This window comes from Rousettus aegyptiacus, unplaced genomic scaffold, assembly GCF_014176215.1.
Source record: "Rousettus aegyptiacus isolate mRouAeg1 unplaced genomic scaffold, mRouAeg1.p scaffold_m13_p_2, whole genome shotgun sequence".
Lineage (NCBI taxonomy): Eukaryota > Metazoa > Chordata > Mammalia > Chiroptera > Pteropodidae > Rousettus > Rousettus aegyptiacus.
In genome coordinates, this window is record NW_023416295.1 from 146,432,361 (window position 1) to 146,447,566 (window position 15,206).

General features: G+C 31.3%; 1 protein-coding gene and 1 pseudogene across 13 annotated transcripts in view; both read left to right on the forward strand.

Annotated features, from left to right (window-relative positions):
* C2CD5 (C2 calcium dependent domain containing 5) overlaps window positions 1-15,206 on the forward strand; it is an 81,921-nt gene that overhangs the window by 21,424 nt on the left and 45,291 nt on the right. For 11 of the 13 annotated variants that reach the window (XM_036236889.1, XM_036236893.1, XM_036236891.1 and 8 more), the window contains exons 8-10: window positions 4,231-4,382; window positions 9,323-9,408; window positions 14,603-14,711. In XM_036236889.1, coding sequence (XP_036092782.1) covers window positions 4,231-4,382; window positions 9,323-9,408; window positions 14,603-14,711 — 347 coding nt within the window. Of the gene's footprint in view, window positions 1-3,014; window positions 3,245-4,230; window positions 4,383-7,524; window positions 7,717-9,322; window positions 9,409-10,000; window positions 10,034-14,602; window positions 14,712-15,206 lie in introns of those variants that run through there. The other 2 variants (XM_036236898.1, XM_036236899.1) reach the window with 2 other exon arrangements.
* LOC118614177 lies at window positions 6,438-6,557 on the forward strand (annotated as a pseudogene).

Below are 15,206 nucleotides of genomic sequence, written 5' to 3' on the forward strand. Positions count from 1 at the left end.
CTGTCATATGATTGGGATAAGGGAGACAATCCTGTTGGGGACTAGAAGTGCTGGCTGACTATTCTACACAGCAAAGGACAACTCCATCCTAAATGCCAATAGTACTTCCATTGAGAACCACTGATCTAGAGATTCTTTTAGATCAAGGGTCAACAAACTTTTTCCATAAGTAATTAGAAGGTGCAGGTAAATAATTTAGTCTTTGCTAACAGCATCTACTCAACTTGGCTGTTGTGTGAAAGCAGCCATCAGTAATATACAAATTAATGAGTATGCCTGTGTTCCACTAAAACTTATTTCCTTACAAAACAGATGGCAGGATGGATTTGGCTTGTAGTGTGTAGTTTGCTGATTCTTCTCCTGTATCATCAGGGAGTCATTTTCTGTAGTCAGAAAACCTGAAATGTTTTCTTGTTTAGCAATACTCTAGAGACAAATTATTTTTTACTAGAAAACAAATTTTTTAAATGACAGTTTTTAAAATGAGATTTTCCCGTTTATCTTAAGCTTATTCTTTTTGTTTAATTATTTCCTTTCTTATGGCATTTAGTTATTTGGATTAAATTTCAGTCACAAGGAGAGCACATATATTACCTAATTTTATTTGGAAATAGGTTGCAAGTATAGTAACTTTTAAATAAATTGGAAGAGTAAATTTGCTTTATGTTCCATTTAAAATGTGTCTTAAAAAGATATAAACTGCCTGCTGCTACAAGTAAAGTCAGATTGCATGGGTAACTTTGAGGGATTCAATTTTTTTTTTCTCTTTCCATAGTAAAGTTCAGACCAGGTTCCCCCCTTCTCCTGCTACCTTCCAGCTTATCTACACTGCCTGAAGCAGTCTGGTTTTTGCAGCTGTGATGTGTAAAGTTTTCCTCTTTTCACTAAATTTCCTAGTGGAGAGAGAAAGCTATATTACTTTGTTAGTGTCTTAGAATGATATGTGGGTCCTAGGAGAATAAGTCTTGTCCGCATCCAAGAAGTGTTTCAGTAATGTAAATTTTCTGGGATTGTGTAAGTTTTCTTCTTTTCTAATTTGTTGTGGCTGTTTGCTTTAAATTGTCAAATACACCATGAAGAATTTAAGTTATTTCATTAAGATTTTCTGAAAGGCATGTTACCACCTATGTCATGACACTTAAAAAAAAAACAAACAATAAAAGACCGCAATACTTAGGCTGCTTTATTTCAACTAGCTTCTTTGTATTGTTGATAATGAGTCAGTTTCAGTGCTAGTTTAAAATTGTTTTATGATTCATTTGATTCTAATTATTCTGATATTATAACATGGATTTTAGACAGAAATTGGAAAAAAGGTAGTTTGGAACATGTTCCTATCTGAATGGATTTATTACTAGAAATACCACTATGGTATCACTCACTGTACAGCAGCCTTTCATGCAAGTAAACTGATAAGAATTAGAACTCCACAAATACATTATAGGGATACCCTGGTGTATTTGGATTATAATGCGATGTCATAATTTGAACATTTTACAATGTTTATTTTATTTTATTCATTTTATTTTATTAATAGTGTGGTCTACTTCAGTTTTTTTTTTTTCTTTCTTTTTAGATGATGTTCAGTGTAATGCACAATATAAATCTCTTTGGTGTTTCCTAGCTGAACTACTTTGATGGTAGAAAGTGCATTTAAATATGATTTATTGCTTCTCTACTTTAGAAAACAAGTACTTTTTAAAAGACAAGCTATAATTTCTCTGTAAGGCACTGATTCTTAGGCTTTTTAACTTTGTTAGTTACATCAACAGAGAAAGAAAAAACAAATAAAACCACTCAGTTATTTGTATATAAGTAAGTCACCAGTGAGATGTTTGATTTTTGTTATATTAAACACATTTTTAAATTAGCAACGGAAGTAGAAACATTTATTCTGTTGTAAAATCAGTGATATTTTCAGAAAGTAGTCTGTAGACCCTATGAAAGACTGAGTGCCAATTAATGATAGCTCATGTTCGAAACTTGACAAATTGTGATTGTTGGGAATGTTCCCTGGACAATGGAAAAGAACAAAGGGCCAGGAAAAGTTGGCTTCTTGGCTCGTTCTTAATTTGAATTCTTAAAAAAATAGGGATATGATAGTTTTTCAGTATATTCATGTATGATTCTTTTCACCTCATTGTGCATAAGGGAAGGCATTGCACAGTGAAATACTTGCTAATTTGAAGTCTAGAATTCTTATATAATAAACCTGTTTTCCCCATTCAACGTAACTGTCCTTTTAGCCTAATTTCTTTGTGAAAAATTTAAATGTTATATATGAATATATATCTGTATCCGATCTAAATGTATCTACACATGTGCAGATGTGGTCCACTGCAGGATATAAGTTGATATCTTAGACAATTTCAATTCAGAGGGTAGTTTAAATAAATTCCGTTTAACTTTAAATAATATATTATTCTGTTTGAGAGCTAGACAGAATTCATTTACATTGCTTTATTAATGTGTGTTTTTTTTAAAAAAAAAAGTTTCCTTGTTTTGTTCCCAGTGTAACCTGGTTTTAAGCTATATACTTGGTATGCTAAAATATGAAATGTTTATATCTGCTTATATCCATTCAGTTCACTCATTTCTGTTTATGTTGTCATTTTTTACATTCTTAAGTACCCCTGCCTTGAGATTTTAGACACAGTTTTGTTAAACTTTCTTCATAGAAAAAATAATTATATCAGCAATTATTCATATGTCAATTTCAAAGGTAATATAATAACTTAGTATTTGACTTTTCACTTTTCTGGGTGTTTTCTCCCTAAAAATTGTGTAGTAACTTCTATGGTGATCAAAATAATAACAAACATTTTAAAGAAACTTAAAATCCAAATCTTAGTCTTTTTTAAAATTTAATTCCACTGATAGCTCTGCTTGCTATTTTCTTACTTAGTCCTAATTTATTAATCTGATCTTTTATAACTTTCCTAACAAATGAATATTTAACTTTTTAAAAAAAATTTCAATTTGATTTTTTGCATGCTAGGGATTAAAAAAACAATTCCTCTCCTCTAACTAAAGCTCCTTTGAAATTATTTTAACATAACTTTGCTATCTGTCGTATGTACTGTTTTCTTTTCTTCCACTTTGACCACAAATTCTCTCAGGTCTCCGCTGGTTCACCCTCCAAGCCACGGATGCCGCTCGACCCACAACAGCCCCATTCACACTGCTACTGGCTCACGACTTACTCAGAACTTCTCTGTGTCTGTTCCCACTCTCATCTATACTGGTACGAGACTGCTCAGACTCCGGAGCTGGGGAAGGCAGGCCACGGGCAGAGTGGCTTCAGAGGGCAGGCAGGCAGGTAGCATAGGCAGGTACCATAAGTCTTGGCTCCCTCCTTTTCTCACTTGAAATCCAGCTGCAGTGAAAAAATCTTATATTTAGCCAACAGAAGCTCTAACTACATGGAAGTTAAAGTGTTTTTCCAGCTTCCAAAGTCTCTTCCATAGATCCTCTAAGGACCCTATCTTGTATAGGTATACTCTGTGTTTTGAGGAGAATCCTCCAGTATGTATTTTTGCCATTATAACTACATTTGGTTAGAAATAAAATTAACGATTGGATTGTAATAGCTGCCAAAGTTTCTGATTTGCTTATTTTCTTGGTGTACAAAACTCGTTATAGTAGGGTCTGTTTCATTCTGTGGAAGAGAGCTGTTGGAAAACAGGTAAGCAATTATTCTGCGTAAAATGCATTGTTTCTGTGTAGCTATATTCATTTTCTTCTCTGCTGTGTTTTTAGCTGTGGCACTCTTGATGCTATAGGATAAGGAAACATTTTTCTTTCGAAGATATTTGTGTGTGTGTGCAAATATAAAAAAATCTGTGAATATTTACACACACCATTTGCAGCCATCATTTTTTCATTTGTAACTTAAAAAAAAGCATTGTTTATTTGAAAGTATTTTCAGTCATGTATTTTTGTTTACTTCTCCTTTTAATATTTTTTACTCCGTCTGTCATTTCATTTTTTTTTTTTTTTTTTTTTTTGCTTTTTTACTTGGCTTATTAACTGTTTCAATGCAGATAATTATTTGTCTGAAGAATGATGAATGGTTAAATAGCAATTGGTTGTCTTTGGCCTCATACCCAGCTCCACACTTAAGAAATCTGTTGGCCCTGCCCCAATACTTTCCTGGTGTTTGGATCATGCTGCCTTCATCAACTCCTCTGGCACATGATTACTTAATATTTCTCCACCTTCTTCTGGCAGGATTCCCTTCAATGAAGAGCCCAACCCCAATACTCATTCATCAGGACCCTCAACCCCTCTGAAAAACCAAACTTATTCCTTTTCACCTTCCAAGTCCTACAGTCGACAGTCCTCTTCTTCTGACACAGATTTGAGTTTGACACCCAAAACTGGTAAGGCGCTTCCACTCACCTTTTCTTTATTCTTTTTTTTTTTTCCAAATTTGTTTCTGTTTCATATTAGCTTTCCATCCAAGCCTTTTTTCCCTGTTTTTGGCATTTAAGTTAAAAGATAATGTGAATACTAATTATTTTCAGTTACTACAATTAAAATATGAAAATTTTGTGTAGTTCAAAAATTATTGTGCTTGAAGATCTACATGTTGTTGATTTAATCACAGTGTAGATGTGAAGTCCAAGATTTTTTTGCATGTAGATACTTTTAATGCTCAAATTAAGAGGAATGACATTTTAAAACATTTGAGTACAAAGTAAGACTAGTAGCTTGCCGTCCTCATGCAGTGTAAGCATTTTGAATTAATTGTTTCTATGTCTGAATTCTAAGATTTTAACATGAAAGAAATATTAAGAACAAGTAGAATGGTTATATTGGAGTATATATAACTATCTATTAAGTTCTTGTTATTTAAAATGTTTGATTTTGCTAGTCTTACTCTCTAGATTAGAAAATAGTTTTGCTTTACTTATTCTTGTGTATTTTTCAATGTATGGAATTTATAATTTTTCCTTCTGTGTGTATTTTGAGAATCTTTGAGTTTTTATAAATGTTTTATGACAAAAATTGATTAAAAGTTAAACTAGTTCCTTACTCCATAACATAGAATTAACTTATTAATCATGAAATTAATATTCTCAAGAAAAATAAACAGTAAACAAAACATTTAAAAGTTAATAGTTTGTAATTTTTGTAAATAGTATTTTTGTCTGGCAGTTTTCTTGCCAGATTGATGAAAACATTTTGCATAGTTCTTATTTGTCTTTAATAACCTTATTTATCTTTAATAACCTTATTTTTGTGTTAGACAAGACATTTATAAAATGACCTCAGATTTTACAAAGGCAATGAAAAGAAATCTAATTCTAGAACCAGTGCTACTTCCAAAGTAAAGAAAGAACATTAAAAACATAAGCTGGAGATTTAATATCTATTTTAATGTTGTCATAATATATAAAGATAATCTGAATACCTAATTTTTAAAAAAGAACAGCTTTATTTTAACATATACGCAATAACAACATCTAAAAATAAATGATCTTTGATGACAGTGGCTGCTTTGGCATGTGGCGTCTTTACCATAGTCATGTCATAAAATGGAACCATTCAAATTGTAGTGTTTTTCTTTTCTTTTCTTTTTTTTAAATAAAGAATGAGATTCTGGCCTTGAATTTATGACAGTCAAAACAAGAAAGACCTAGTATAGTATTTGAAGAATAAGTTATCTTAAAAATATTTTTGAGGCTCTGCCCATTGGCTGTTTATTTGTATATTCCAGGCCACTTTCAAATATTCTTATCTTTATTTTTTTTTACCGTACCACAGATACATTTTTGAAAGTATTTCCTTGGTCTTTTTATTTCTTTTTAAAAAATTCATCTTAAAGGCCAAGCCTAAAGAAGATTGTCAAGTAATAAATTAATTGAAGCTCTTCTCTTAGCTTTCTAGTAGGCAGTCAGTTGTATTATCAAATGAAAATTGTTTTGCATTTTGTTTCCTAGCTCTGCATTTTTAATTTTTAAAAATTCATTTTTGAGGTTATTATTCAATGTATTTCTATAGTTATAAGCTACCTCTAAATAAATTATTTTCTTTTGCCCATAATTATTTGCAACCTCAATAGCATATTTGTAGGATATTAGCCATTCTTAGGCCTTTGGCTTTATCATGAGTCCCTGAATATCTTCAAACATTCCCAAGGAGCATTCCCATTTCTTGTGGAGATTTTAAAATGACAAAATTATGATTGTTCTAAAATTTCTAAAACTAATTCAGCATGTATTTCATGATTCTCTGCCTTCTGATTTACCTATACAAAAAAATCAGTCTTTTGAGAAATAGAATAGATAAGCTGATTATGATTGATTTATTACATGTAAACTGCGGAGCCAAAAATAAAGTTAATAAACCTTAGATTGAGGAAGTTGTTTTTTTCCATTGGTAGTTAAAGCTACCACCTGTTTTTCAGATAGGTCTTGTTTTTAAAAAATTCAGTCTACGGCCGTGCCATCCTGAACAAGCCCAATCCCATCTGATCTTGGATGCTAAGCAGGGTCAGGCCTAGGTTCGTACTTGGATGGGAGACTACCCAGGAAGACCAGATGCTGTAGACGTAAAAAATAAAAAATAAAGGATTGTAAGCTGACAAAGTCCTTGCAATCTGTGAGATCAACCAAGAGTTGCCTCGCCTAAAAAAAAAAAAAAAAAGAAAAAATCCACATTGATTTATTTCAAAGAAATTCTATTTTTTGACATTTTACAGATTTTTTTTTCTCCATATTTTTTCCCAAGTACTCAACTAGTCACAGCAGAATTTTAGAATACAATTAATAAGATATTGATTTGACACCTAACTCAAGCTAATTTCTACTAAAAAGTCAGGATTTTAACCACGTATAGTATTTGTGATCCAGAGGGTATTTGGCTCTTATGTACTCAAATCTTTGTAAATGCAAGCAGTACTATGGTCAGATTTGAATAGATAGAATTTTAGAGGAAAAAGTATGAACATATATCTTGAAATTAGACAGAAAGAAGTTAATATTTTTAAAATTAATAATGGCAACTGCTTAAAGTGGTACTATTTGATTTTTGTGTGTGTGTGTGAGTATTCAGTTTAAATACTCATAAGGGATATGTTTTAGGAACTTTTGAAGAACTGTGCCTTACCACTTTAAATAAGTTTTTACATTCGAGGCAACAAGTTTACAAATTTACAAATTTGTAAAATGTGATATGTTTTAACCTTACACATTCTTAACAAAAAGGGCAGACAATTTAAGTGTTTTTAAGAAATCAACTGAAAGTGATTAGAATGGCATAAAATCTTATATTAGTGGTTTAAAAAATTTAATAAATGTAAAGTTTGTAAAGGTTTTGTTAAGGTTTAGACTATGCCTTTTATTTATATTACCTTGGATAGATGGTCTTGCTAATGACTTTATATGCTTAGTGTAATTTGTGTATGCATTTTAAAATTCATTTTTACTGTTATGTTTTGCTTCATCATTGCTTTCCTTATCCTGCGTTTTCTGATCATCTTCTGAATCTGCATCTTTTCTCTGCTACTTTCCTCCACAGCACCTTACCCACAGGGGCCTAGGATTTACCTGTGTCCCAGCTCCCCCTTTCTCTCTTGTGGGTCCCTTCATCTTAAAAAGTCCTGTCTCCTCCTCTCGGAATCTAGCCTTCCCCCTCATCATTCTAGCCTTGTCAGCCCAGTTCTGAGGAAAAGTGTTTCTTTCAGTGAAGAGCTGTTCCTGGCTGCTTCTGGTAGGATCACATTATGTCAGCTTTTTAATCCCTTTATTTTGAATCATCTTTGAAAAAATTATTTCATACTACAAAGAAGTAGTGGGTATTTTTACACAGATGTACTTATTTTTTTTATTGGCAGACATTTAAATGATTGGAATTTATCATGAGGACATGGTTGAGGATTACTTGATGGATAATTATGAATATTCTGCTAAAATTATTTTATATGTTAAAAAAGTTGTATGACTAAGGACATAGATATGTATGTTTCCAAAATTATTAGATTGTCATTACTAGAGTTTGTGTTTTAGATGCTTTACTTTCTTTCCCTTTACACCAACTCTATTCACATTGGACCTGTGCCATCATGTTGCTAAACCATGTGGTTACATTAATAAATTATTCTGTTTGAATCAGTTTAAGTCTCATTTTGGTAATATTCTTTCACTATTTTTTTCTGTCCATTGCTTTAATTTTCAAATTTTCTGCTGTATTTTCTGATATTTCATTTATCTCTACAAAATTACATTTTATTTTATGGCTTTCAGTATGCTTCATATAAAGATCTTAGTTTCATTTATATGTTTAGTATTGTATAGTCTCAAAACATGTTTAGGTTACTGCAAGAAAAGTATATTTCCTTTTTTTTTTTAAAATAACATAATGGGACTATACATATGCTAATCTTTGTTTCCTTATCCAAGAACAGCTAAAAATGTAAAAGTAATTTAGTTAATTTTTAAGTTATTATAGTAAATCTGACCATTGTATTTTCAGTTTGAAAGGGTGGGATCGAACTGTTAACTCTAGTCTGTAGAGAATTGGCTTCTCACCTGACCCTTGCTTTCTATAATTCTTTGACCCTGGTTGGTCTTTGGTATTATCAAAAGAATAAAGTAAGTAGGAAAAGAAATTTAAAATTTAGTCTTTAAAAAATACACCTAAGAGCTTGGGAAATATAATTCTTTCATCCATAACTATACATTTGTGATGTGTCTATTATGTGTCTGTGATTTTTAGTTATGTAAAAAAATTTGTTGAGTTTTACAAATGAGTGTGGAAAACAATGGATATTAATACTGTTTTGTCATGAATGTTATGTTTAGGAATGGGAAATTATCAGAAAATTGATTTCACTATATTTCAAAATTGCCTAAAATTCATGCTCTTTAGAGAATTTTGGAATATTTTAAGTCAGCACAATTAGTGCTTTCCCTTTCTGTATTTACTTTTAAATAAACATTTAATATTTCTCTTATTTCTTTTGCTATTCTTAAATTAACATAAGTATTGGTATTATCTTGATTATTATTGATTAGAAAACTCATCTTTTAAAAATTGAATGTTATATAAAAATTCCACGCCTTAACATGATTTAAAAAAATTTAGAGCAAATTAAGTCTAAAACGAGTTGTGATCAATAGGACTTTGACATCTTGCTTTTCAAATAAACTTTTTGAATAAAATAGGGTAAGATATGTGCTTAGTTGCCACCTCAGATATTTTAAATGTTTGGATCATTTTAACAGATTTTGACTCATGGTATTTATGAAGATGAATGCAGTTAACCTTTATGTTTCTATAGTTGTTTTTTGGTTATTTATGTACTGATGTTCTGTAGGAATGGGAAGTGGTAGTGCTGGAAAAGAAGGGGGGCCATTTAAAGCTCTTTTAAGACAACAGACTCAGTCAGCACTGGAACAGAGGGTAAGAGTCACTCGAGATTCTTTATTCTTATATTGTCAATGTGATTTTATTGTCATGCTTCCAGTAGTACTTTTCCATACTAGTTTTGGTTATGTACCTGTAATATTGTAACTTCAGAGTCCAATATGTATTTAAGGAATCAAAGTAATTTGTTTATGAATAGTTACTTGTAATTTGGAGTAATTTTACAACCATCTTTTCTCCTGTCTTTTACTAGAAATAGTCTTATTTGGAAATAATCATTGGATGATGAAATCATTTCTTATTTTACATTAAAGTTATATAAAATAAATCTGACATTTTTCTAGAAAAATATTTTAGTTTTATTATATTAAAAAAATTGTTTAGTATATTTATACAGTTATTTGCTGATATTGTTTTTATTACTGGCTAATCTAAGGATGGATAAGAGATGTACAGAGTTCATATTTATACAGATTAACATAAATAATGTAGTTGTTCAGTATGTGAGTATATCTATTGTAAGTTTAATGTTTTATTAAATATGTTAAATAGGAAAATGAACAGTTAAAGTTTTTGGATGATTTTTCTCTTTTTTATTTTTTATTTTTATATAAACTTCATTGCTAAGGGAGGATCGCCTCATAGGTTCTGTAGAAGGCGGGTATGTTTCTGAACATGTGTGAGAGCCTATTTCTTGTATTGGTAGCTTTTCTAGTTTTAATATTGATCATTTAAGTTTTATTTAAGCTTTTAACAAATGTTGCCAGCTTTTGTTTTCTTTTCATAACGCAGTTTGTTTCTTTTTTAATTTAGCACTCTGAAGCTCATTTTTTTTCCTACTTAACTAATACAGTGCATGATTTTATATGTCATGTCAATTATTTTAAGGCACATTTCCATAGCTCTCATGTCTGATTTGGAAGTTATAAGCATTTATAGAATTTTTTTACAAGTTCCATTTTACATTAGTCTTTTAAAAAAAGATGAAATAACAAATACTTGAAAAAAGATGCATTTTATAAAACAAAGGTATTTTCCAGAGGTCGGCCTTTAGGAATACTAGTGTTTTTTAGATCCTATATTATAAACAATAGAATTAATTTTTTTTTTAGACTTTTTTTCCTTATGCTGACAGTATCTGTGAATGCACTGTTTGCCTTTTAGGCAAGGCTGAAGAGAGCAGAGATGAACTAAGCAGAGTGATGAGACTTTAGCTATACCCATTTCTTGGTCTTATCCTCTATCAGCAGCAATTAATTGCCTTTCAGCCGCACTCACAGCTTGCAGGCATAGCAATTACTGCCACCAGAAAGCCCACCTAAACATTCAAACTATCCACTGAAACCAAATATAGAGAAAGACTAACAACATGGAGAAAAGAGGGTCAGAGTGAAGGCATGTGTCTACTTATCATAAATTTCTTAGTCTAGTATGCTCTTCTTATCTCCTCCTCCCAGTTTTATATTCTCTACAGAGTTCCTTACACTGGGAATAATTCCTATAACCTAATTATCATTCTAGAATTCACAAGAACAGAAAAACTTGGGTTGCCTTGATATTCGATATAATGAGAATTTGTCCGTTTGTTGTGCCTGTGACTTAATGCTCTGTATTAAGTAAAAACTTATAAAAGCATCTAGCTTTAAAAGAAAGAAATCTAATCAAGGAAAATTGTTTTGGATTTAGTTTGGATAAAATTTATATTTTCAAACATGCTTTTAAACATTTTTAAAATTTTGAACACATTAATACGCTGGGCATACATTACTAGATAATCTTAATGGAATTAACAACAAAGATGTAGAGAACTATAGTTTTCATTTACAATTTTGTAAAACCTGAGTTAGTAATGTATTTACATAAGCTAACCTTGAAGTCACAGTTACTTGAGTTTATGAGACTACCTCTCTACTGTGTGTATAAAGTAAATAGAAAAAGCATTATCATCTATTCATCTGTGGCTACCATTAATGTGGCTTTGTTTTGGGACAAATTTATACAGAAATATAAAGAATTCTCCTCAGTTAAAGAGATATGCTTAACTTTGGAATGTATATTTTTTCTTAAATAAAGAAATCTAGTTGACTTAGTTTAACCTAGTGTTTCCTAATTATATTTTACCATGGAATATTTCATTTAAATACCTGTTAGTGAGGAACACACTCTGGAGAAACACTGATGATATAAAGCAAATTCTTTTAATAAATTTTGATCTTTTTAGAAGTAGAGGTATAATTATGTAATAAATCATAGTAGGAATCTGGCATGGAGTTTTATATCTAGAAAGTTACTCTGATCTCTTGGAATAATAAAAAGGATATTTGATTAGAAATCAACTATTTAAACATCTTCTAAGAAATCTTAAATCTTATTTAAATCTTAAAAATGATACTCTCCTTGTGTTCTTAGAATTTTCACCTAGCCTGTCTTGAACACATGCTATTAAATAGATTTATGCTGTATACACTTGGTTTATGTCAAAGCATCAACATACGAAGTCTTATCTAGGTACCACAGGGCAAGACACTTTAAGTAGAAGAGCTTCACAGAGAATATGTCTTCTACAGTTCCTAAAATTTTCATCTAAACATTAAAAGTGAGGTGTGCTTGGGGTGATCTTAAGGAAGCTATTCTTTTCTGTGAAAGAGAACCTATAAATTCATCAGCTATAATAAGAGAACAGACATTAAAATTAACTTTTTAACTTAGTGTTTTAACCAGAAATGACCAGAAGCCAGATTTGTTACTCAGAAAGAGTCTAGTCTGTCTCAAACTCAATTTTCACTTAAAAAAAATGGAGATAATAGTACCTCCCTCATAGAATATGGGAATGTTTTAAAGCATGGTTTTAAGGTACTTTGCAAAGGGCTGCTGCATTATAAGCACACCATAGTAGTCACTGAGGAGGATGATGGTGGTGGTAGGTGTTTCACAGTCGGCTGTAGATATCAGCGTAGCTCTTCTGAGAAGGTTGTTTGAAGATGTAGTTTTGGTAAAATAACTGCCACTTTTATTTGTTTTAAATTTTTTGTGTTAAAGTGAATGGATGTGCTGATTGGACTAACTGGGAACATGTAAGACAGAGGTTAAGTTGACAGAATGGGCCTCTGCCTCTTTGGGCCTCCATTCCCTTACTTTTTCTGCTGTTACCACTCCAGTATCATGTTTTCCCTCTCATTACTTTATCCCATCTTCCGAAATTTTGAGATACAGAGTCAGTCCCAAAGAGAGAAATCATTTAGATTCATTTTTTTCATATTTAATCTAAAGTCTTCTATACAGATCTTTTTTCAATATGTGAATTTATCCAATTGATATCGTAGTTTTAGAAGGGAGTGTTACTTTCCATTTAGCTTATAAACACATTATTTTCAATGTCTCTTGTCCAGAACATTTAAAATCTTTAAATATAAAGAGTAAATGTAAAGTCTGAATTTATATTATGCCTCAGTATTTTGAAGAAATTAAAATTTAGTATTGCTAAAATTGAAAAAAAAATTAAGATTTTTTTTTATTAGGTAAAATTCTAAAGTTTCTAATAACATAAGCTTACATGTACATTCTTCATTTAAAACTTACATTAAAAAAATTCAGATGGCAGTAAGGAGGCATTTTGACTAAACATTTTATAATACATTTAAGTGAAATTTCTCTTCCATTTTCTCCCTTCTCTTCCTTTTCCTCTGCCTGTCAGCTGGACCAAAGTGACCCACTTTTATAGACTTATTTTTTTACTTTTTTTTTTTTTTTACATAGCTTAGGTTTTCTTGCTCTTATTAATTTAAATATTATTTTAAAATTCTAACCGAATTAATATCTAAATATGTGTGTATATATAAACCGACATACACACATATTTTGTATGATATCTTCATGGGTTACTGAGGTTGTAGGACTGTTTGCTTTTGTGCTGAATGACTCCAAGTGGCCATGCTTTGTGAACTATGCTTTACTGAGTTCATATTCTTCATGCTTTAAGTTTGTATTCTCCAGTCAGTAATCTTGCTGCTTTCAGTGTACCTGCTTTTAATCGTATCCTGTATCTCTTTGTCTCCTGGCTTTTATTTGCTTCATTTAATCTACCATGATCTAGGGGAAAAAAAAAACATACTGATTTTAGAATATGTCCCTAAAGTTTTATATATAATTACTATATGCCATAGTATGACTATGATCTGTGAGGATCTCTTATGAATAAAATATATAAACTTTAGTACTTGGAACTGTAGCAGTTGTTTTTACTGTTCAGAGCCTTATTTTGTTTATGTTTCAATTATCAGTTAGGTTCTGAATAGCTGAGGCTACTGGTAAGTGACTTCTGGTTAAGCGAGCTACATTAATCTTGCATCCAGGCAAGTCAAATATTGAGTTTCTCTGACAAATCCAATTTGTGTAATGTGAGAGATCTCTATATTTGGGCAGCTACAGGAGCTCCCCTTTCTTCCTGGGTTCCATTTCAGTGAATTTCCTTTCTCTTTCATTTCTCTTTTGTATGCTTCTCTTTGTCTCTAAATTAACAAGGAGAATTGATGTCCTTGAGAGAGAAGGGGAGAATCAAGCTTCAAAGAACAAATAGAATTGTATTGCCTCCCTTGTTGTCATCTACATCCCTCTCCCCTTTCTTTAATATACATTTATGACCTTACATTTTCTCCTGCTGCCCTGGTGTCGACAGTGTAAATAATCTCACATAATGATTCTCTACCCACCTCAACTTGATATTTCCCATATCTTCACCTTTCTATGTATCTCTTATCTCGCAAGCTCATCCTCTCACTCTCCCCTCCTTCAGTCTCACATTCTCTTGGATCTCTTGCCCTAGACCTTCAGAGTCTTTACCAGTAGCCTGGGATTGGGTGTGCTTGTGAGGGGGAGTCCACCCCACTGAGGAACTGGGGAATCTCTTCATCTTATTGCAGTTACATCAGAGTAGGAGATTGATAGGAAGGAAGTGAGTGTTTAAGTATCTCAAATAGGAACTCAGAGGATTTTTATCATTGAAAATTAATAAAAAGAGGGATTCAATTCTGTATAATGTGATATATATGGGAAAATGAATTTGAAATTCTAAAACATCCAAGGAAACTTAATTACAAAGCATATGTAATGTATAATTGGTAGCCTTTTATTAAGGTATAGAATGCAGTTCTTTATGATCAATTTTACAACAAGCAAATATTTTGTATTTTACATATGGTCAGTTCTGTTTTCTCCCCATTCTTTCTACTAGGAGTTTCCATTTTTTACCTTGACGGCATTTCCTCCTGGATTTCTTGTGCATGTTGGGGGAGTTGTTAGTGCACGCTCAGTGAAGCTTTTGGATCGTATCCACAATCCTGGTATGTTCTTTAAAAGTTTGTTTTTAGTGTTCCATTTACTTAGATTATGATTATTGAAGTGATTTTTATAATGTTTCTTAAGCTAAATGTATCTGAAGGAGAAATGAAAAAGTATAAACTGACACGTTACTTTAAAATGTTTGCAGTCATCTTAATTAAAAATAATCAAATTAAGTATAATTTAGTTATTTGTTTATACAAAACAGACAAATCTCGATTCATTTTTGGCCGGGGTGTCTCTTTGAGGGAATCCTTAAGTAACTTTTCAGTCAGCTGTTTTCTTTGACCCAGGCAGGAAACAATTTACAATTTCACTGTTGTCGCTAAGGTGTTAATTCTTTTTGCTAGCAATAACTATAGATTATTTGAGTCATTTTTTTATTCCCCAAAAAAGTATTCTTTTGAAATATAATTGTAAACATTGTGTAGAGTATTTAAGATTTAATGAAAAAGCAACTACTGTCTGATTCGTCGGTTTCTTTTATGTAGTAGCTA